The 22,734-nt window shown below is 42.2% G+C and overlaps 1 protein-coding gene across 1 annotated transcript in view; it reads left to right on the top strand.

Annotated features, from left to right (window-relative positions):
- Nmdar2 (NMDA receptor 2) overlaps positions 1 to 22,734 on the top strand; it is an 826,846-nt gene that overhangs the window by 415,384 nt on the left and 388,728 nt on the right. The window contains exon 5 of the mRNA XM_067148050.2: positions 2,535 to 2,673. Coding sequence (XP_067004151.1) covers positions 2,535 to 2,673 — 139 coding nt within the window. The remainder of the gene's footprint in view (positions 1 to 2,534; positions 2,674 to 22,734) is intronic.

Genomic DNA, 22,734 nt, shown 5'->3' with positions numbered 1-22,734 from the left:
GATTGCATTAAAATGCATACCGGTACCTCTTAACGTTACCCCAGTAACGCGACGGGAAGTCACTATACGTCTTTTCCCGTGTGAAGTCTGGTTTATGGAATTTTCATTGTAATGGCAGGCTCCTATGTTTACTATTATTCACTATTATTCACTATCACTCTCTCTCCACCTGCGTTTTTACATCCCCAGAAAGACTGCTTTAGTGGATTTCCCAACTGAAATCAACATAGCAAGTGTATGCATACGTTTTTGCCAGTTTTTGTGGTAAAGAATACATATAATTTTCAAAGGAAATTCATTTTTTGTTTATTCAAAATATTCGCCATCGGCTTCTACAAACTTCGCCCATCTTTCCGGTAAATTGTGAATACCATTGCCAGAAAAACTGCTTATCCTTTGGGGTAAACCGTTCGTCGAGCTGTTTTCCAACTTCCACGAAATTGCCGAAGTGCTGCTCTGCGAGCGCGTGCCCCATTGATGCGAAGAGGTGATAATCAGATGGCGCTAGGTCGGGGTAATACGGCGGGTGCGGATTTCAAGATAACTTTCACTGGTTTTACTGTGTGAGACAAAATCACTTTACCATGTCTTCTGGCCCACTTCGGTCGTCTTTCGATCAATGTGTGATTTAACCTGCAGCTGCGTGTCTTCTCACTTTTGTGGTCTATCAGAGCGTGCACTGGCTTTGACATTGAAATTACCACCTTTAACTGTCGAAACGATATCTCACTTTGTCTCGATGGAGCTTGTTCACCATTTGTATCTGCCAGCAAACGATGACTTTCCACAGCCTTTTTTCTTTTGATTAAATGAGAAAAGCGACGCATGATGAAAATATTCTTTCTTCAGGCACAAACGTCGACATGATCACGGAAAGATACAACACAGTCACTAGTGATTGGTGGACTCTGTGTTGGTAGGTAAATGTCAGACGAACAAACTGACGTATGTGTCAATTTATACGCTGCGCACTGTTCGCTGCCGCCATCTCTTAGTGAAACAGGAAAAGACTTATGCATACACTTGGTAGGTCATTACAATGACGTCAGTAGGAATGTCGCGATGAAAAGCAATGTTATCGTACGCAGTAATCGATCAGAAAACAAAACATTTTCTCGCTTTTAACGAACAGCACTACGGTGCTGATGTAACAGTCCAACGTTCCAGAGTTGGAATGAGCAGTGTGCACACTTACAGAGGAGTGTTCACGGCTGTCAGCGCCTCAGAGTAGCGATCGAATAGCTGGAATACTATGATGAACCAGTCTGTTACGTACTAGTAGTATCAGAAAATATATGAACCAGAGGAATAACATGCTAAAGAAGAGAGTTATCTAACTCCCCAGCTACTTCCCGCCAATATTCAGTCAGGCTGTTTTACTCGGTACGCAGCAGTAATCCCATCTATCGGAGATGGGTGGCACCGTAAGAGAGAAAGAATATCACAATGAACAATGGTCAATATAATATTTTGAGCTTTCGATATTGCAGGCCTTAACATTTAGTTTCCTTCCGACTCTGTGATACCACAGGTATCGTAGTCGGTACGGTAAAACTGAATAATACATAAATGATTGGAAATAATATTTTCTATAATTTTCGTTGTATAGTACTTTTCGATAGGACCAAAAACATAGGTATTTAAAAATTAAATTTTAGGCGCCTTCCCCTAAACTAACATTTCATCCGCGGTCAATAATATTATTCATAGATTAGACTCTAGTTTCTTATTCCCCAACTTTACATACTGATATTCATTAAATTCCGACCACCCATTTTCTCGTGGCCTCGCGTTGATGTGGACTTAGCAACGAAAACATAAATGGCTGAATATCTCTGTTATCATAGCCATTATGTTAAAAATATTTAAGACCTAAATGATCGTAAATGTAATTCTATACAACTTAAGTTATGTAGTATCTATCAATAGGACCGCTAATAACATAAATATTTGAGAATTACATTTTAGGACTTCCCCTAAACTACCATTTCACTAAGCTACGATGGAATAGGAAAGGCCTAGGAGTGGTAATGAACTAAGGTACAGCCCCAGCATTTTACTGGTATGAAAATGGGAAACCACGGATAACCATTTTCAGGGCTGCGGACAGTGGGGTTCGAACCCACCGTCTCACGGATGCAAGATCACAGCTGCACGCCCCTAAACGCACGGCCAACTCGCCCGGTCAGCCATTTTCTCGTGGTGCGCGTGTGTACAGAGAGGACGGAAAGTTAAAAAGTGTATTTCCTTAGGAAACGATCGATACAGAAATACCATTCTTTTTAAATTCTGAGCAATGCACAGACAAAATTTTTATTTTATATATAAATATATAGACTTTCTCTTATGTCTAACCCTTCGAAGATACGCTCAGGTAGAGAAGAAAATTCATTATTATTATTATTATTATTATTATTATTATTATTATTGTTGTTGTTATTTTCACTGTCTGTAGTAAGAGGGAAGTAGCGGTTCTCCACTTGCGAGACCAAGATTTCCCTACAGTGACCCAGCTTGCCTTGTCGTGTTTGCAGGTACCTGAGGAATGTCAGTGTCGAGGGAGAGCAAGGAAAGCCCAACGTGGAGTTCACCGCAGATGGAGTCCTCAAGGCTGCGGAGCTGAAGATCATGAACCTGAGGCCTGGTGTGAGCAAGACTCTCGTCTGGGAAGAGGTGAGTAATACGAGTTTCACTTCATATACAAGGTGTACAGCAACTCTCTCCGAGCTTGAAGTAGAATGCGATGTTTGTGAGGTAGGTAATAGCTTTATTTGCCTCTCGGCTTATACCAACCGCCGTTCCAGTCAATCAACCACGTGAGGAATGGAATGAATGCATCCTCCATCTGGCGGTGAGGAGACGAATTATGCCGGTTGCCGAAGCAGTCACAATTCTCTGGAGCAATGATTAATGATAGGGAAATCCGCAGTACCCGGAGAAAAACCTGTCACGCCTCCGCTTTGTCCACCACACATCCCACATGGAATGACCAGGCAGCGCAGCGGTGAGAAGCCGGCGCACTGCTGCCTGAACCACGGAGGCAATATGCATGCGTGAGTTGTACATGAAGCGAACGTTTTCATGCTGTAAAATGGTGACATGTATGTCAAGTAAAGACCTAAGTTAAATACTACCAGAGCTACAAACATCAATAACCAGCAACTCAACCAATATTGTGCAGAAAAGTTGTTTGTAGTCATCTGCCAAATAGCCTTTAATATTTTCCTGGGCCGCAAGGACCCCTTCAACCATCTGCTGCTCAACTGGATGATAGCTACCCGGGGCACTTTGGCTTGCATGCTAAGCGCTACCCGGAACTACACACCTATGAATCGGGTTGGCTACACTGATTTTCAGCGTCTTCTCGCTTTCGACTGAGGTGCTATCTATCGTTACATATATGAAGCTCATTTCCATTGTGATTGCACCTGCTGAATATCACCAACAATCCTAAGAAGGCGAGTCTGTAAAGTTATGCCAAGCTTTCGTGAGGTTAATTTATGAGGTTCAAAATCAATACCAAATTGGGCTTAAAATCTAGAGATTTTATCGTTTAAATTTTCTTAAAGCTCTCGTGCAAGGCAGCGTTTCACAAAGCATCATAGTAGAGTAGTCAAGGCGCAGGTTCTCTTTGTCTTTTTAATTTAAATTAGAATGTATTTTCGCGCTCTGCCACGTGCTTCTATATGGACTTACTGCCTTTGATAATTTTATCTGCAGGCTTCTGTGAATTAAATACCTCCACGTAGCGATGTGACCTCGTTTACTTCCACGTTCTTCCATTTAGTGATCATTTAATTCATTTCAACGTTTAACTTCATGAAGATAAATGAAGATAAGTGATTTATTTCATTCCAACATTTAACTTCATGAAGATAAATTTGTAACCCAAGATGGATATTGTAGTAAATATCCATTTATGGGAAGAAGAATTATGGAATGGAATAATTCATGAAGAGAAATGCTCGACAGAAATCATTTACGAGAAGACTAGAGCGAATCTGCCATCTGGGCGAAAGATCACATCACTTTCTATAAGCAGCACACATTTTCAGTTAAATATACCAACAAAAGAACGTATGGAAATATTCAGTATAATGAGGACTCGAACCAACGTACCCCATAACACGACCCAAGCGCCTTAGCCATTGCACTATTAGGACGCTTGTAGTGGTCCATACACGTATAATTACTTGTAGCTGGTGTCGGAAAAATTAAAATTGGAAAACTGAAGCCCATATAAGGTGATTTCCAAATAGGTTTTGATTTCGTATCCTTGTAGAATTTCTTCGTGACGCTGCAAAAGCTAGAGGCTGCTATCACTGTACTTTAACTGAAGCTGTACAGCTAATTAATGCTCAGCTGTCAAAACTTGCCCGGCTGCCGATAGCACTGTGGTCCGACGGAAATATCCTTTTACGCGGAGGGCAAGTTACTCGCTACTTTACCGGTAAATGGTAGAACCTGCCCTTAACCTTTCATACATCTACACATTGTGATTAGCTACCACTCCCGAAGGCCCGTGTGCGATTCCCGGATCTATCACAAAATTTGAAAAGTGGTACGAAGGCTCGAAAAGGGTCCACTCCGGCTCGGAAGGTCCGCTGACTACAAGGGGGTTCGATTCTCACCTCAGCCGTCCTCAAAAAGTTTTTCCGTTGTTTTTCCACTTCTCCACGCTAATACCGGGATTATACCCAACTTAAGGACACGGCCGCTTCCTTCCCTCTTTCTTATCTATCCCTTCCAACCTTCCCATCCCCCCCATTAGGTCCCTGTTCAGGCGAGGCCACCCGGGCGAGCTACTGGTTCTTCTCTCCAGTTTATCCCCCGACCCAAAGTCTCACGCTCCAGGACACAGCCCTTGATGTGGTAGAGGATCCCTCACTGAGTCCGAGGGAAAATCCAACCCTGGAAAGTAAACGGATTAGGAAAGAAAGTAAGAAAGAAAATACACCTACACATATTAAGAAATAATGTCCCTGGCAGATATCTGTGCTTGTGATGGCTAAATGCGAGGCCTGATTTAACTGAAAGGAAGTCGAAAAGTACAAATCAACAAATTTTGACATTTGCACTTTTTGACATTTTATGAACGTGCGAATCATTCTGTTTCATTCAAATATTCGAATATTCACTATTTCAAGACATGTTTTGTGCAATGATATAGACTCTAGAAGGCTGCGGTTTGACATGTTTTGAAGAGAAATAGCTGTTTTATTAGACACCCTGACTGAGATGCAAACATAAGATGCAGTGTTGTTTTGGCGGAGAATTTTAAAGCTTCTATTCTCCAGTAGATGAGCTTTACCGAAACATTTACTTTTTAATACAATTTACTCAGAATCACTTTTTCTGAAACAAATGCTTTCTTTCCTCAGAAACTACCGGGTGCATTTCCATGAAATGTTAATCAAATGTTTCAGATACTATTGTGGTAGTATAGATCTACTTTGGTTGACATCCCTTGAATAGTTATTTTTATAAGAAAACTAGCTGATGTACCCGTGCTTCGCTACGGGATTCTCAGAAAGACTGATTTGGTGGTTTTCCTAACTGAACTGCCAACGGCCGTAGCCGTGTTGAAACACCGGATCTCGTGAGATCTCCGAAGTTTCGCAACATTGGGCATGGACAGGAGTTCGATGGGTTGCCACGCGCTGTTGGTGGGGGGGGGGGGGCGGTAAGGGAATGGAGGAGCGGAAAGGAACTGGCCACCCTATCGCACGTAAACTCCGGCTCAAGAACACCTCTGCGGAGGTTCGGGCCTGCCTTCGGGCAGAATAACCCTTACCCTACCTAACTGAATTCAACATAGGTCATTACAAAAACGTCAGTAGGAATGTATCGATTGAAAGCAATGTTGTAAGATAAATTACTCGATCAAATGAAAAACCGCACACTTTCTCACTCTCAACGAACAGTACTACGGTGCCGATCCAACATTCCAAAGTTCCAGAGCTGGAATAACCAGGTTGCAGACTGCCGTGAACACTCCTCTGTCATTATTCCGTGAAATATGCACACTACTCATTCCAATCAGTGCCTCAGAGTAGGGATTGAATAGCTCGAATGCTATGATGAACCAGTGTGTTACGTACCAGTAATATCAGAAAGTGTATGAACCAGAGGAATGGCATGCTAAAGAAGAAAGTTATCTAACTCTCCAGCTACTTCCTGCCAGTATACAGGCAGGCTCTTACAATCGGGACGACCAGGCGAGTTGACCGTGTGGTTAGTGGCGCCCAGCTGTGAGCTTGCATCCGGGGGATAGTGGATTCGAACCCCACTGCCGGCATCCCTGAAGGTGGTTTTCCGTGGTTTCCAATTTTCACACCAGTCACACCAGCCTAGGCCGCTTCCTTCACACCAATATTCCTTTCCTATCCCACCGTCAACATAAGACCTGTGTCGGTGCGACGTAAAGCAAATTACAAAAACCTCGGTACGCTGCGGTAATCCAATCTATCGGGGATGAGTGGAAACAGAAGACAAAAAGCACATCACAACAAACAATGGTCAATGTAATGTTATTGTTCATAAAATTTATGAGCTTTCTATATTGCAGGCCTTCACATTAGTTTTCTTTCGACTCTGTGATATTAGGGCGTCTTACAAAATTATTTATATCACAGACTGTAGTTACTTATTCTCAGACTTTACATACCTATTTTCACTAAATTCTGTTTACCCATTTTCTCGTGACTCAGCGCTGATATGGAATTAGTAACAAAAATGCAAATTCATGAATATCTCTGTGGTTATATGCGGTACGGTAACAATGTATAAGACATAAGTGATCGTAAATTTAATAACTTCTTATATAACTACTACTAACTTACGATTTAATTAGTTATGTCAGTTATGTAGTATTTATCGATACGACCACTAATAACATAAATAACTTATTTGAGAATTACATTTCTGGCCTTCCCCTAAACTACCATTTCACGCAGCGTGAATAAAATAATTTCTAGCTTAGATTGTAGTGGTTCATCACCCGACTTTACATACCGATTTTCATTAAATTCTCTTCAGCCGTTTTCTCATGAGTAGTATAACTGCATGGTTCGGCCGCCGCCTCCTCCTCCGGGCTCCCAGGGGCCCCTCCGCCTCCCGCGGGAAATTTGAATTTTGGCGGGAGATTTGAATTTGTAAACAAAGCCAGGTGCTTTTTGACAGCTGTCATCGACAACAACGCACCGCTAACCTCACTGCTGCCATCTTGACGGGCCTAAACCTCAGTAGTGCCAACGTAACCTAACTAGCGCGAGGTAAACAAAGCCACGTGTTTTTTGACAGCTACGTGCTTTTTGACAGACAACAACACATCGCTAACCTCACTGCTGCCATCTGGACGCGCCTAAACCTCAGTGGTTCCAACTTAACCTCACAAGCGCGAGATAAACAAAGCCACGTGCTTTTTTGACAGCCACGTGCTTTTTTGACAGCTGTCATCCGCCATCTTTAAACTACAGAGCACCGTGCTGCCCTCTTTATCGCAGTAGCTGCAAATTCGTCACCTGTCATCGGCAGTGCTGCCATCTTGGCGGGCCTAAACCTTAGTGCTACTTAACCTCACTGGCGTGAGATAAACAAATCCATGTGCAGCTGCCATCCGCCATCTTTAATCTATAGAGCACAGTGCTGCCCTCTTTAGCTACTTACCTTTGAAATGTGGTACGTCACAGCTGTCATCCGCCATCTTGTATCGCAAACCTCAGTGCTGCACTCTTTAGCTAGATACCTTTGAAATGTAGTGGCGGCAATTTGAGAAATTCTTTATGCTCTTGTTTGGAAACAAAGCCACGTGCTTTTATGACAGCTGTCATCCGTCATCTTTAATCCAGAGAGCACCGTGCTGCCCTCTTTAGCTACTTACCTTTAAAATGTGGTACGTCACAGCTGTCATCCGCCATCTTGCATCGCAAACCTCAGTGCTGCACTCTTTAGCTAGATACCTTTGAAATGTAGTGGCGGCAATTTGAAAAATTCTTTATGCTCTTGTTTGGAAACAAACCTATGCGCTTTTTTTTTGACAGCTATCATCCGCCATCTTTTATCCAGAGAGCACCGTGCTGCCTTCCTTAGCTACTTACCTTTGAAATGTGGTGGTGGTAAATTCTGCACGCTCTTGTTTGGAAACAAACCCATGTGCTTTTCTGACAGCTGTCAACCCCCATCTTTAATCCAGAGAGCACCGTGCTGCCCACTTTGTGCCGGTGGCAAATTCCACGCGCTCTTGTTTGGAAACAAACTCACGTGCTTTTTGACAGCTGTCATCCGCCATCTTGCATCACAAACCTCAGTGCTGTACTCTTTACCTAGATACCTTTGAAATGTGGTGGCGGCAAATTCCACGTGCTCTTGTTTGGAAACAAGGCCACGTGCTTTTTTGACAGCTGTCATCCGCCATCTTTAATCAATCGAGCACTGTGCTGCTATCATGCGGGTAATTTCGTCAGCTGTCATCCGCCATCTTTAATCCACAGAGCACCGTGCTGCTCTCTGTAGTAGCGGGCAATTTGAAAAGTTCTGTTAGCTGTCATCCGCCATCTTTACCTTTGAAATGTGGTGGCGGCAAATTGAAAAATTCCACGTGCTCTTGTATAGTAAACAAACTCACGCGCTTTTTGTCAGCTGTCATCCGCCATTTTACATCGCAAACCTCAGTGCTACACTCTTTAGTTGAAAAATGGTGGCGGATAATTTAAAAAGAAAAATTCTACAGCAGCCATCCCTCGACGCTAATTGCACAAGATGGTGGCTATACATGACTCCTTACAGGTGCTTATGCAAGATGATCGCTATACATAGGTTCTTATGAGACGCCCTTGGGATGCTTGCGCAAGTTGGCGGATATACAAGGCTCCTTATGAGACACCCTAGGGATGCTTGCGCAAGATGGTGGTTGCTCGTATGAGACGGCTTAAGGATCCTTGCACAAGATGGCTAGAGGCGACCCCTAAGGTTGCTTGCGCAAGATGGCGGACGCAAGATGGTGGCTATACACAGCTCCTTATGAGACAGCCTAGGGGGTGCTCGCACAAGATGGCGGCTAGTCTTATGAAGAAAGCTAGCTTAGAGGCTACTGCGCAAGATAACGGTTGCTGTTATGCATGCGGTGGAGAGCAAATTGAAATTCTATGTGCTTAATCAACCGAGCACCCTGCTACCCTCTTTAGCTGAAATGTGGTGGTGGATAATTTGAAAAATTCTTTTGACAGGTGTCATCTTTAAACAATGACGACTATACATAGGCTGTTAAGACTTTATCATCCTGCTCCTCCTCCTCCTCCTCCTCCGCCTCTTATGTCAAGGCATAGCTTTATATCGAACAAGTTTAAACCTGCATCGCGAAGGCAAGCGTGTGCAGCGATAACATGATGTACATGTTTAGACTTGCGAAACATAAGAAGAGTAGAATCAAACGCTGTACTCGATACAACATGTGATCAGAACATCGATTGATGTGTTCAGAACACAAAATAAGTGATCAAGACTAGAATCGAACACTGTACTCGATACAACATGTCAGGGGATACCCTTGTCCTAAGAAGCTCAGATTGAAACATAACAAGACTTGAATCGAACACTGTACTCGATGTCGTTAACTTCAACATGTGATTAAAACATTGTTTGGTGTGTTCAGAACACTACACAAGTAGAATCGAACGCTGTACTTAATACAACATGTTAGGGGATACCTTTGTTCTAAGAAAATTAGATTGAAACATAACAAGACTAGAATCGAACACTGCACTCGATGTCGTTAACCTTAACATGTGATCAGAACATTGATTGATGTGTTCAGATCACTAAACAAGTAGAACCGAACACTGTACTCGATACAACATGTCAGAGGATACCTTTGTTCTAAGAAAATTAGATTGAAACATAACAAGACTAGACTCGAACACTGCACTCGATGTCGTTAACCTTAACATGTGATCAGAACATTGATTGATGTGTTCAGATCACTAAACAAGTAGAACCGAACACAGTACTCGATACAACATGTTAGGGAATACCTTTCACTTTGTTCTAAGAAAATTAGATTGAAGCATAACAAGACTAGAATCGAACACTGCACTCGATGTCGTTAACCTTAACATGTGATCAGAACATTGATTGATGGTTCAGATCACTAAACAAGTAGAACCGAACACTGTTCAACAGGTCAGGGGATACCTTTGTTCTAAGAAAATTAGAGTGAAACATAACAAGACTAGAACCGAACACTGTACTCGATACAACATGTTAGGGAATACCTTTCTTCTAAGAAAATTAGATTGAAACATAACAAGACTAGAATCGAACACTGCACTCGATGTCGTTAACCTTAACATGTGATCAGAACATTGATTGATGTGTTCAGATCACTAAACAAGTAGAACCAACACTGTACTCGATACAACATGTCAGGGGATACCTTTGTTCTAAGAAAATTAGATTGAAACATAACAAGACTAGAATCGAACACTACACTCGATGTCGTTAACCTTAACATGTGATCCGGTACAACATGTTAGGGGATACCTTTGTTCTGAGAACATTAGATTGAAACATAGCAAGACTAGAATCGAACACTGTAAGAACATTGTTTGATGTGTTCAGAGCAAAAGTACAACTTCAATGATTTACCTAGTGTAAAAATCAAAAACACACACTGTGCACATATCGCATAGCTATCTCGCCTATCACTTGCCTAGTACGAAAATCAAAAATACACTGTGCACATATCGCATAGCTAACTCGCCAACATTTCAAATGATTTGCTTAGTGCGAAAATTAAAAAATCTATACCGCGTAGCTAACTCGTTCACCGCACTGCTAAGACGCTTAGTAATTGCAAATACACTGATATATGTCATACGAAAATCAAGAAAGCACACTGCGTAGCCAACTCGCTCGGTCACTCGCTTAGTAATTGCAACACGACTAGAACACTGATACACGTTACTCTTTTTTTCTCGAAACACACACACACGGATAAGAATGTTGCGACATACTTACATGTTTTAAAAAAAATAGGGGGATGAAAGATCATAAATTATATGTACACATGTTGTCTCCTCCAAGTTGTAAGACGAAATAGACGCAGTACTGCGAGTTTCCGCTATACCTGGCGAACGGAAGTATCTCAGCAAAAGAAAATACGCGTGAGCTTGCATACACGCAAGTCAGAGACAATGATGGATACCGCGATTCAAATCCTGGCAACTTATGCCGTCAGGAAGGGCATCCGGCTAGATCATGTAATTTATTTATTTATATCGTGTCAGAAGCATACATAAGTTTAAAATTAAAGATAAGGAAAAATCAAGACATAATATAAATACTCCAATGGCGAAGAGCCACATTAAACTATGTGAGCCCAAAACCTTGCAACATCAAGTGCATTTGGCTTCGCTTTTACCAGGTCTTCTGTTGTGCAGCTGAATGGGCATGAACTGCATTGCAGCAAATGGTCTGTGGTCTGCTCTTCTCCACATACACACAAGATACTGTCCACTTCGAAACCCCATTTCTTCTGGTTTACCCTGCACCGCGTAACACCAGAGCGCAGTCTGTTCAGTGCTCTCCAATTCACCCAATCTGTGACACGGCCAGGAGGGAGTTCCTCTTTTGGTATCATCCATTGACTGATCCTCGTATGTTGACTCCTGACGCGCCATTCTTGAATTCTTGCTTGCTGCGCTCTTCCTGCAAGAGTTTCGGTTACTCTCAAGAAGCTTTTCCTAGATTTAAGCCGCTGGCGTGGTGGCTCATATCCAAACAAAGGGTGGGCTTCCGATGTCAACACCTTTCTCTTTTCTTTCTTGGCTGCCACTTCACGGCGAATATCGGGAGGTGCTATCCCTGCAAGGCAATACACTTTTTCCAAAGGTGTAGGTCTCAAACATCCAGTAATAATGCGGCAGGTTTCGTTGAGTGCTACATCAACTGCTTTGGTATGGAAAGATTTGTACCACACCGGGCATGCGTATTCAGCTGCGGAATAGCAGAGCGAAAGGGCAGATGTCCTCACTGTGTCTGGTTGTGCTCCCCAAGATGTTCCAGTTAGCTTCCGCACAATATTGTTTCTAGCAGCCACTTTCTGTTTGATGTTCAAACAATGTTTTCTGTAGGTTAAGGCACGATCCAGAGTGACTCCGAGGTACTTCGGGGTAGGATTGTGTTGTAATGCTATGCCTTGCCAAGTGACCTTCAGAGTTCGGGAAGCTTCTCTGTTGTTTAGATGGAAAACACAGGTTTGCGACTTAGTTGGGTTTGGTGTTAGTTGATTCTTCATGTAATAGCCAGCAAGAGTGTCTAGAGCTGTGGACAATGTTTGTTCAATCGCCTCGAAGTTATCCCCCTGAGATGTGATGACACAATCATCAGCATAGATGAAACTATTCGTCCCGGCAGGAAGAGGCTGATCATTTGTGTAAATATTGAAAAGCATTGGTGCCAACACGCTTCCCTGAGGTAGTCCGTTCTTCTGTATCCTCCACCTGCTTCTTTTTCCCTGGAACTCAACGAAGAAACTTCGATTTTGAAGTAGGTTTCTAATGGCACAAGTCAGATGGAAGTCCTTTGTCATGCTGTATACCTTTCCAAGGAGAATTCGGTGATTAACAGTATCATATGCTGCCGAGAGATCTATAAATGCAGTTCCTGTGATTTTCCGGCTTTCAAAGCCATCTTCTAGGTGTTGACTTAATTTCAACACCTGTGATGTGCAGCTTTTCCCTCTCCTGAATCCAGCTTGCTGTGGAATCAGAAGTGGCTCGATTTTATCAGTCAACCTATTGAGGATTAGTCTCTCCAGAATCTTAAAAAGATGGCATAATAAGGAGATTGGTCTGTAGCTCCTAGGGTCATTTTTATCTTTACCTGGTTTTAAAATGGCTATGACCCTGGCCTTCCTCCATATTTTAGGTATCATGGAAGACTGAATGCAGTTATTCATGAGTTCTAGCAACCAGCACTTCGCAGTAGGACCAAAGTTCTTAATTTGTTCCACTCGAAGGTCATCAAGTCCTGCTGACTTCCCAATCTTACACTTACTGAGAGCTAATTCCAGTTCAGTTAGTGTGAAATGCTTAGATAACTCATTGCTCTCGTCTGGTTGTCTGACTATAGGATTCTTCCCTACTTTCATGGAAAGCTTTGGTTTTCCATTAAGCAAAAGTTGGTGTGCTATTTGATCTGCACTCACATTGACATGTGTGTTACCTTGCGTAGGATCATTGCTCAAGTGTTTTAAAAGTCTCCAAGCTTCTTGACTGCTCCTACCATATCGACTTCAGACATCAACTTCATCCATGTCTCCTTCTTTGCCTGGGAGATAGAGGAAAGAACACTTTGTGCTGCTTGAATCGTTTGCTCACTAAATGGGTCTTCTTCGTGAAGCCTGTAGTAATCATGCAGCAGAGCAGTTGTTTCACGAGTTATACCTTGAAGGTAGCGTGTCCTGCAGCCTCTGGGAATTGATGCCCGTGAACAGAACTTCACGATATCAATGAATTTGTCATAATCTCGGGGTATAGGAGAGACAGTTTTTATCCTCTCATCCAACATACTGGAAAACCTTTTCCAGTCAGCCTTTCGAAAGTTATATCTCCGTCTGAACCGAACTTCGTGTGGTCTTATGGGTGAAGAGAGGTGACATATTAGTGGCCGGTGTGGTGTTCTTGGGATTGGTGAACCCATTTCTTTAGAACATTGCTGCTCAAAGCAGTTGCTCACAAAGAGAAGATCTGGGTTATACCCTCGGTGCCATCTTCCACTGTTGAAGGAGGAGGGAAGCTTACTGTCATGAATAAGGGAAAGCTCCTGAGTTTCAGCCCATGCAATGACGATCTCTCCATTCTCATCTTCTTGAGCATATCCCCAGACGTGACTACGGCCGTTAAAGTCACCGATTACTATTGACTTTGTTTGATTACCAAAATTTGCAGGTGGTAAGAAAGAGAACTTTTCATTTGGAGGCTTGTACACAGATGTAATGGTCATGTTGCTTAACTCCACGGTGATTATTTCGATGTCGTTATCTTCAGTATGATGTGTACTGTTGATCTGGATGTCTGGCTTTACAAATACAGCACTACCATATTTCGCATGAGGCCTTTCTGCAACTAAAATCATTCCTGAAATCTTTGGACGTTTCTGATGTTCATCCCTATGCGTTTCCTGAATGCACAAGACGTCACATTTCTGATCTTTGCATAGTTTTTTCAAGAGTTCCTCTTTGGCAGCTGACAGGCCTTCAATATTTATGGATATTATTGTCATGGATGGCTCTGAAAAGAGCCGTTTCTTAAAATACATTTTAAGATTGATTAGTTCTGCTTCTGGTGTGAGAGAATTAGCCGTCTAGGGAGAGTCCTAGTCCGTTGCCCAGGAGACACCCGGTTGTATAACAATATCACATGCAAATACACCCTACTGGGAGGTTTCTCTCGTAATTACACGTTATGACGATCGCGCAGGTCCCTCGCCTGGCATTTGCTATTTTTTACGGCTTCCGACAGTAGGAGTTCGTTCTTTGACGTCAGGAAAGGCAACCGACCGTAAAACAATAGTGTATGATGTAAGAGGCTAGATACTAATAGTTTATGCGTCAAGAAGGGCATGTAGCTATTAAACAATAGTTTGTGGTGTGGGACACTATTTAAAATCTTGTTTCTCTAATCAAAAATAACACCCGGCTGTAAAATTAATTCTTGTGATTTAAAATCTTAGTTCTCGCGTTAGGAAGGGTATCTAGCAGTAAAACAGATTATCGCGAGTTAAAATCTTAGTCCTCGCGTCAAGGAGGGTAAATAGCCGTAAAACCATGGTGTATGATGTAAGAGGCTAGATACTGTAATTTAAAATCTTATCTCTTGCATCACGAAGGGTAACTAGTCTTAAAACAAATTCTTGCGATTTAAAATCTTAGTTTTGTGTTAGTAAGGGCATCCGGCCGTAAAACAATAGTTCGTGATACAGCGATTTAAAATATTAGTTCCTGCACCAAGAAGAGCATCTAGCTGTAAAAACCCGATTCTCGTGTTAGAAAGGGCAACTAGTTGTAAAACAGATTCTTATTCCCAGTTCTTTGACGTCAGGAAGGGCAACCGGTCGAAAACAATAGTGTATGATGTAAGAGCCTAGATACTGCTAGTTTTGCGTCAGGAAGGGCAACCAGTCGGAAAACAGATTCTTGTGAAGTGTAACACTAGATACTGCGATTTAAAATCTAAGAAGTGCATCTAGCTGTAAAACCCCGATTCTCGTGTTAAAAAGCATCTAGTTGAAAAACAGATTCTTAATCCCAGTTCTTTGACGCCAGGAAGGGCAACCGACCGTAAAACAATAGTGTATGATGTAAGAGGCTAGATACTAATAGTTTATGCGTCAAGAAGGGCATGTAGCTACTAAACAATAGTTTGTGGTGTGGGACACTATTTAAAATCTTGTTTCTCTCATCAAAAATAACACCCGGCTGTAAAATTAATTCTTGTGATTTAAAATCTTAGTTCTCGCGTTAGGAAGGGTATCTAGCAGTAAAACAGATTATCGCGAGTTAAAATCTTAGTCCTCGCGTCAAGGAGGGTAAATAGCCGTAAAACTATGGTGTATGATGTAAGAGGCTAGATACTGTAATGTAAAATCTTATTTCTTGCATCACGAAGGGTAACTAGTCTTAAACAAATTCTTGCGATTTAAAATCTTAGTTTTGTGTTAGGAAGGGCATCCGGCCGTAAAACAATAGTTCGTGGTACAGAGATTTAAAATCTTAGTTCCTGCACCAAGAAGAGCATCTAGCTGTAAAAACCCGATTCTCGTGTTAGAAAGGGCAACTAGTTGTAAAACAGATACTTATTCCCAGTTCTTTGGCGTCAGGAAGGGCAACCGGTCGAAAACAATAGTGTATGATGTAGGAGCCTAGATACTGTTAGTTTTGTGTCAGGAAGGGCGACCAGTCGGAAAACAGATTCTTGTGAAGTGTAACACTAGATACTGCGATTTAAAATCTAAGAAGTGCATCTAGCTGTAAAACCACGATTCTCGTGTTAAAAGAGCATCTAGTTGAAAAACAGATTCTTAATCCCAGTTCTTTGACGTCAGGAAGGGCAACCGACCGTAAAACAATAGTGTATGATGTAAGAGGCTAGATACTAATAGTTTATGAATCAAGAAGCGCATGTATCTATTAAACAATAGTTTGTGGTGTGGGACACAATTTAAAATCTTGTTTCTCTCATCAAAAATAACACCCGGCTGTAAAATTAATTCTTGTGATTTAAAATCCTACTTCTTGCATCACGAAGGGTAACTAGTCTTAAAACAAATTCTTGCGATTTAAAATCTTAGTTTTGCTTCAGGAAGGGCATCCGGCCGTAAAACAATAGTTCATGATACAGCGATTTAAAATCTTAGTTCCTGCACTAAGAAGAGCATCTAGCTGTAAAACCCCGATTCTCGTGTTAGAAAGATCAACTAGTTGTAAAACAGATTCTTAATCCCAGTTCTTTGACGTGAGGAAGGGCAACCGGTCGAAAACAATAGTGTGTGATGTAAGAGGCTAGATACTGCTAGTTTTGTGTGAGGAAGGGCAACCAGACGTAAAACAGATTCTTGTGAAATAAACTCTTGCGTCAGGAGGGGGGCACTCGGCTGTAAAACATATTTTTAATCCCAAGAGAATCGAACCCGAGACTGCCGGGTGAGAGGCAAGCACACTAAACCAATCTGTAGGCTATGGGTTACATTTGTTGTTCCACAGTCTTCGAAGCTGTATCGGCGCAGTCAGTCAGAGCGAAGTGTAGAATGCATGTGTTGACTGAAATTGTACACTCATCTTCCGGCTGTACTAACCTTGAACGAGGACACTGCGTGCTGATAAGCTACTTGTAACTCGCGGAACGTTTTCTTAACCGTGTAGCATTTAGCTGGTGTAAGTTCCTAACATAAAATATTATGATTGTACGGACAGGTTAAAACGCAGTACCAGCACATAGCCTACCCCTATCGAAAGAGCCTGCACGGTGCCGGCATGTAGGCTACCCCTGTTGAAGGAGTCTGCACAAGGTTTAACGCCCCACATCAACGGCCCTTACTTAATGCTGGCTTTTTGCACACCCTCGAAACTGCCTAAGAATGTAATATACTACCGTAGGAAGAGGGTAAAACCCGGCGCCGGCACATAGCCCACTCCTACTGAAGTAGCCTGCACACAGCTTATTGCCTCCATCCGACAGATGAATCACCATCAACGTCTTGTACTCACAATCATTTTCGAAGGAGTCTGCACAAGGTTTAACGTCCCCATCAACAGCCCTTACTTAATGCTGGCTTTTTGCACACCCCGCCTCTTACATCATACACCATAGTTTTACGACCGGTTACCCTTCCTGACGTTAAAGGACTACGATTTTAAATCGCAGTATACGCGACAAATCTGTCGTAGCGGGTTTTATAAATAGATGTCCCGGTACCGGCACATAGCCTACTCCTACCGAAGAAGCCTGCACAAGGCTTATCACCTCTATCCGACAAATGAATCACCCTCAACACTCTTGTACACGCAATCATTCTCGTTACTTCGGGAGATAGCAGGTTCGAGCTCCTACTGTCGGAAGCCGTAAAAATAGCAAATGCTAGGCGAGGGACCTGCGCGATCGTCATAACGTGTAATTACATGATCTAGGCGGATGCCCTTCCTGACGGCATAAGTTGCCAGGATTTGAATCGCGGTATCCATCATTATGTCTGACTTGCGTGTATGCAAGCTCACGCGTATTATATTTTTGCTGAGATATCATGCTACTTCCGTTCGCCAGGTATAGCGCAAACTCGCAGTACTGCATCTATTTCGTCTTACAACTTGGAGGAGACAACATGTGTACATATAATTTATAATCTTTCATCCCCATATTTTTTTAAAAAACATGTAAGTATGTCGCAACATTCTTATCCGTGTGTGTGTTTCGAAAAAAAAGAGGAACGTGTATCAGTGTTCTAGTCGTGTTGCAATTACTAAGCGAGTGACCGAGCGAGTTGGCTACGCAGTGTGCTTTCTTGATTTTCGTATGACATATATCAGTGTATTTGCAATTACTAAGCGTCTTAGCAGTGCGGTGAACGAGTTAGCTACGCGGTATAGATTTTTTAATTTTCGCACTAAGCAAATCATTTGAAGTGTTGGCGAGTTAGCTATGCGATATGTGCACAGTGTGTTTTTGATTTTCGTACTAGGCAAGTGATAGGCGAGATAGCTATGCGATATGTGCACAGTGTGTGTTTTTGATTTTTACACTAGGTAAATCATTGAAGTTGTACTTTTGCTCTGAACACATCAAACAATGTTCTTACAGTGTTCGATTCTAGTCGTGCTATGTTTCAATCTAATGTTCTCAGAACAAAGGTATCCCCTAACATGTTGTACCGGATCACATGTTAAGGTTAACGACATCGAGTGTAGTGTTCGATTCTAGTCTTGTTATGTTTCAATCTAATTTTCTTAGAACAAAGGTATCCCCTAACATGTTGTACCGGATCACATGTTAAGGTTAACGACATCGAGTGTAGTGTTCGATTCTAGTCTTGTTATGTTTCAATCTAATTTTCTTAGAACAAAGGTATCCCCTGACATGCTGTATCGAGCACAGTGTTCGCTTCTACTTGTTTAGTGATCTGAACACATCAATCAATGTTCTGATCACATGTTAAGGTTAACGACATCGAGTGCAGTGTTCGATTCTAGTCTTGTTATGTTTCAATCTAATTTTCTTAGAACAAAGTGAAAGGTATCCCCTATCATGTTGTATCGAGTACAGTCTTCGGTTCTAGTCTTGTTATGTTTCAATCTAATTTTCTTAGAACAAAGGTATCCCCTGACATGTTGTACAGTGTTCGGTTCTACTTGTTTAGTGATCTGAACACATCAATCAATGTTCTGATCACATGTTAAGGTTAACGACATCGAGTGCAGTGTTCGATTCTAGTCTTGTTATGTTTCACTCTAATTTTCTTAGAACAAAGTGAAAGGTATCCCCTAACATGTTGTATCGAGTACAGTGTTCGGTTCTACTTGTTTAGTGATCTGAACACATCAATCAATGTTCTGATCACATGTTACGGTTAACGACATCGAGTGCAGTGTTCGATTCTAGTCTTGTTATGTTTCAATCTAATTTTCTTGGAACAAAGGTATCCCCTGACATGTTGTATCGAGTACAGTGTTCGGTTCTACTTGTTTAGTGATCTGAACACATCAATTAATGTTCTGATCACATGTTAAGGTTAACGACATTGAGTGCAGTGTTCGATTCTAGTCTTGTTATGTTTCAATCTGATCTTCTTAGAACAAAGGTATCCCCTAACATGTAGTATTAAGTACAGCGTTCGATTCTACTTATGTATTGTTCTGAACACACCAAACAATGTTTTAATCACATGTTGAAGTTAACGACATCGAGTACAGTGTTCGATTCAAGTCTTGTTATGTTTCAATCTGATCTTCTTAGATCAAGGGTATCCCCTGACATGTTGTATCGAGTACAGTGTTCGATTCTAGTCTTGATCACTTATTTTGTGTTCTGAACACATCAATCAATGTTCTGATCACATGTTGTATCGAGTACAGCGTTTGATTCTACTCTTCTTATGTTTCGCAAGTCTAAACATGTGCAATAATGTTATCGCTGCACACGCTTGCCTTCGCGATGCAGGTTTAAACTTGTTCGATATAAAGCTATGCCTTGATATAAGAGGCGGAGGAGGAGGAGGAGGAGGAGGAGGAGGAGGAGGAGGAGGAGGAGGAGAATGATAAGGTCTTAACAGCCTATGTATAGTCGTCATTGTTTAAAGATGACACCTGTCAAAAGAATTTTTCAAATTATCCGCCACCACATTCCAGCTAAGGATGGTAGCAGGTTGCTCTGTTGATTAAGCACATAGAATTTCAATTTGCTCTCCACCGCATGCATAACAGCAACCGTTATCTTGCGCAGTAGCCTCTAAGCTAGCTTTCTTCATAAGACTAGCCGCCATCTTGTGCGAGCACCCCCTAGGCTGTCTCATAAGGAGCTATGTATAGTCACCATTTTGTGTCCGCCATCTTGCGTAAGCATCCCTAGGACGTCTCAAGCCATCTTGTGCCTCATAAGAGCAGCCACCATCTTGTAGAATTAGATAGCTGCCAATGCCAAAGGGCTTAAGTAGGAATCGAACCGTTGGTACCATCATTAGACTATGTTCTTCTTGTTCCTCATACTGCGAACCTACGTATTAGGCAGAACAATTTTGTCCCTTTTGCTCTACGGTGCACCGTTTTCGAGATATTTAACATTTTGCATTTAAGCCCTAAATTTGATGAATCGTTCTAGCACGACACGTTAGCCTCTAAGCTACGAGCGGTAGGCATCTTGCGCAATCACCCTTAAAGCGTCTCATAAGGAGTCGTGTATAGCCACCATCTTGCGTCCGCCATCTTACGCAAGCATCCTTAGGGGCGTCTCTTGCCATCTTGTGCAAGGACCCTTAAGCCGCCTCATAAGAGCAACCACCATCTTGCGCAAGCATCCCTAGGGTGTCTCATAAGGAGCCTTGTATATCCGCCAACTTGCGCAAGCATCCCAAGGGCGTCTCATAAGAACCTATGTATAGCGATCATCTTGCATAAGCACCTTTAAGGAATCATGTATAGCCACCATCTTGTGCAATTAGCGTCGAGAGATGGCTGCTGTAGAATTTTTCTTTTTAGATTATCTGCCACCATATTTCAACTAAAGAGTGTAGCACTGAGGTTTGCGATGTAAAATGGCGGATGACAGCTGACAAAAAGCGCGTGAGTTTGTTTACTAAACAAGAGCACGTGGAATTTTTCAATTTGCCGCCACCACACTTCAAAGGTAAAGATGGCGGATGACAGCTAACAGAACTTTTCAAATTGCCCGCTACTACAGAGAGCAGCACGGTGCTCTGTGGATTAAAGATGGCGGATGACAGCTGACGAAATTACCCGCATGATAGCAGCACAGTGCTCGATTGATTAAAGATGGCGGATGACAGCTGTCGAAAAAAGCACGTAGATTTGTTTCCAAACAAGTGCACGTGGAATTTGCCGCCACCACATTTCAAAGGTATCTAGCTAAAGAGTACAGCACTGAGATTTGTGATGCAAGATGGCGGATGACAGCTGTCAAAAAGCACGTGAGTTTGTTTCCAAACAAGAGCGCGTGGAATTTGCCACCGGCACAAAGAGGGCAGCACGGTACTCTCTGGATTAAAGATGGCGGTTGACAGCTGTCAGAAAAGCACATGGGTTTGTTTCCAAACAAGAGCGTGTAGAATTTACCACCACCACATTTCAAAGGTAAGTAGCTAAAGAGGGCAGCACGGTGCTCTCTGGATTAAAGATGGCGGGTGATAGCTGTCAAAAAAGCGCATAGGTTTGTTTCCAAACAAGGGCATAACGAATTTTTCAAATTGCCGCCACTATATTTCAAAGGTATCTAGCTAAAGAGTGCAGCACTGAGGTTTGCGATGCAAGATGGCGGATGACAGCTGTGACGTACCACATTTCAAAGGTAAGTAGCTAAAGAGGGCAGCACTGTGCTCTATAGATTAAATATGGCGGATGGCAGCTGCACATGGATTTGTTTATCCCACGCTAGTGAGGTTAAGTTGGTAGCACTAAGGTTTAGGCCCGCCAAGATGGCAGCACTGCCGATGACAGTTGACGAATTTACAGCTACTGCGATAGAGAGGGCAGCACGGTGCTCTGTAGTTTAAAGATGGCGGATGACAGCTGTCAAAAAAGCACGTGGCTTTGTTTATCTCGCGCTTGTGAGGTTAAGTTGGTACCACTGAGGTTTAGGCCCGTCAAGATGGCAGCAGTGAGGTTAGCGATGTGTTGTTGTCTGTCAAAAAGCACGTGGCTGTCAAAAAACACGTGGCTTTGTTTACTTCGCGCTAGTTAGGTTAAGTTGGCACTACTGAGGTTTGGGCCCGTCAAGATGGCAGCAGTGAAGTTAGCGATGTGTTGTTGTCGATGGCAGCTTTCAAGAAGCACGTGGCTTTGTTTACAAATTCAAATCTCCCGCCAAAATTCAAATTTCCCGCGGGAGGCGGAGGGGCCCCTGGGAGCCCGGAGGAGGAGGCGGCGGCCGAACCATCCAATTATACTACCCTCGTGATGCGTTTACATACATACATACAGACAGACAGAAATTACGGAAAAGTAAAGCATGCATTTCCTTGTTACTGTGGACATGACCAATAGAGGAATACCATTCTTTTAAATTTCTGAGCAATGTACAGACAAAACTCTTATTTTATATAATATAGATTACACATTTCAGGCCTTCCCCTAAACTACCATTTCACTCAGTGTGAATAAAATTATTGAAGGCTTAGATTATAGCGACTTATTCCCCGACTTTGCATACCAATTTTCGTGAAGATACGACCACTAATATAATAAATATTTGAGAATTAAATTTAGGCCTTCCCCTAAACTACCATTTTTCTCAGCGTGAACACAATTATGTATAGCTTATATTGTAGCGACTTATTTCCCATCTTTGTCTACCGATTTCAATTAAGATACGACCACTAATAGTATAAATATTTGAAAATGAAATATTTAGGCATTCCCCTAAACTGCCACTTCACTCAGCGTGAATACAATTTTTTATGGCCTAGATTATATCGAATTATTACCCCGACTTTGCATATCGATTTTCATTAAGA

The sequence above is a fragment of the Anabrus simplex genome, chromosome 5 (assembly GCF_040414725.1).
Source record: "Anabrus simplex isolate iqAnaSimp1 chromosome 5, ASM4041472v1, whole genome shotgun sequence".
In the NCBI taxonomy this organism is placed as follows: Eukaryota; Metazoa; Arthropoda; class Insecta; order Orthoptera; family Tettigoniidae; genus Anabrus; species Anabrus simplex.
This window is presented reverse-complemented; position numbering and strand designations above follow the sequence as displayed.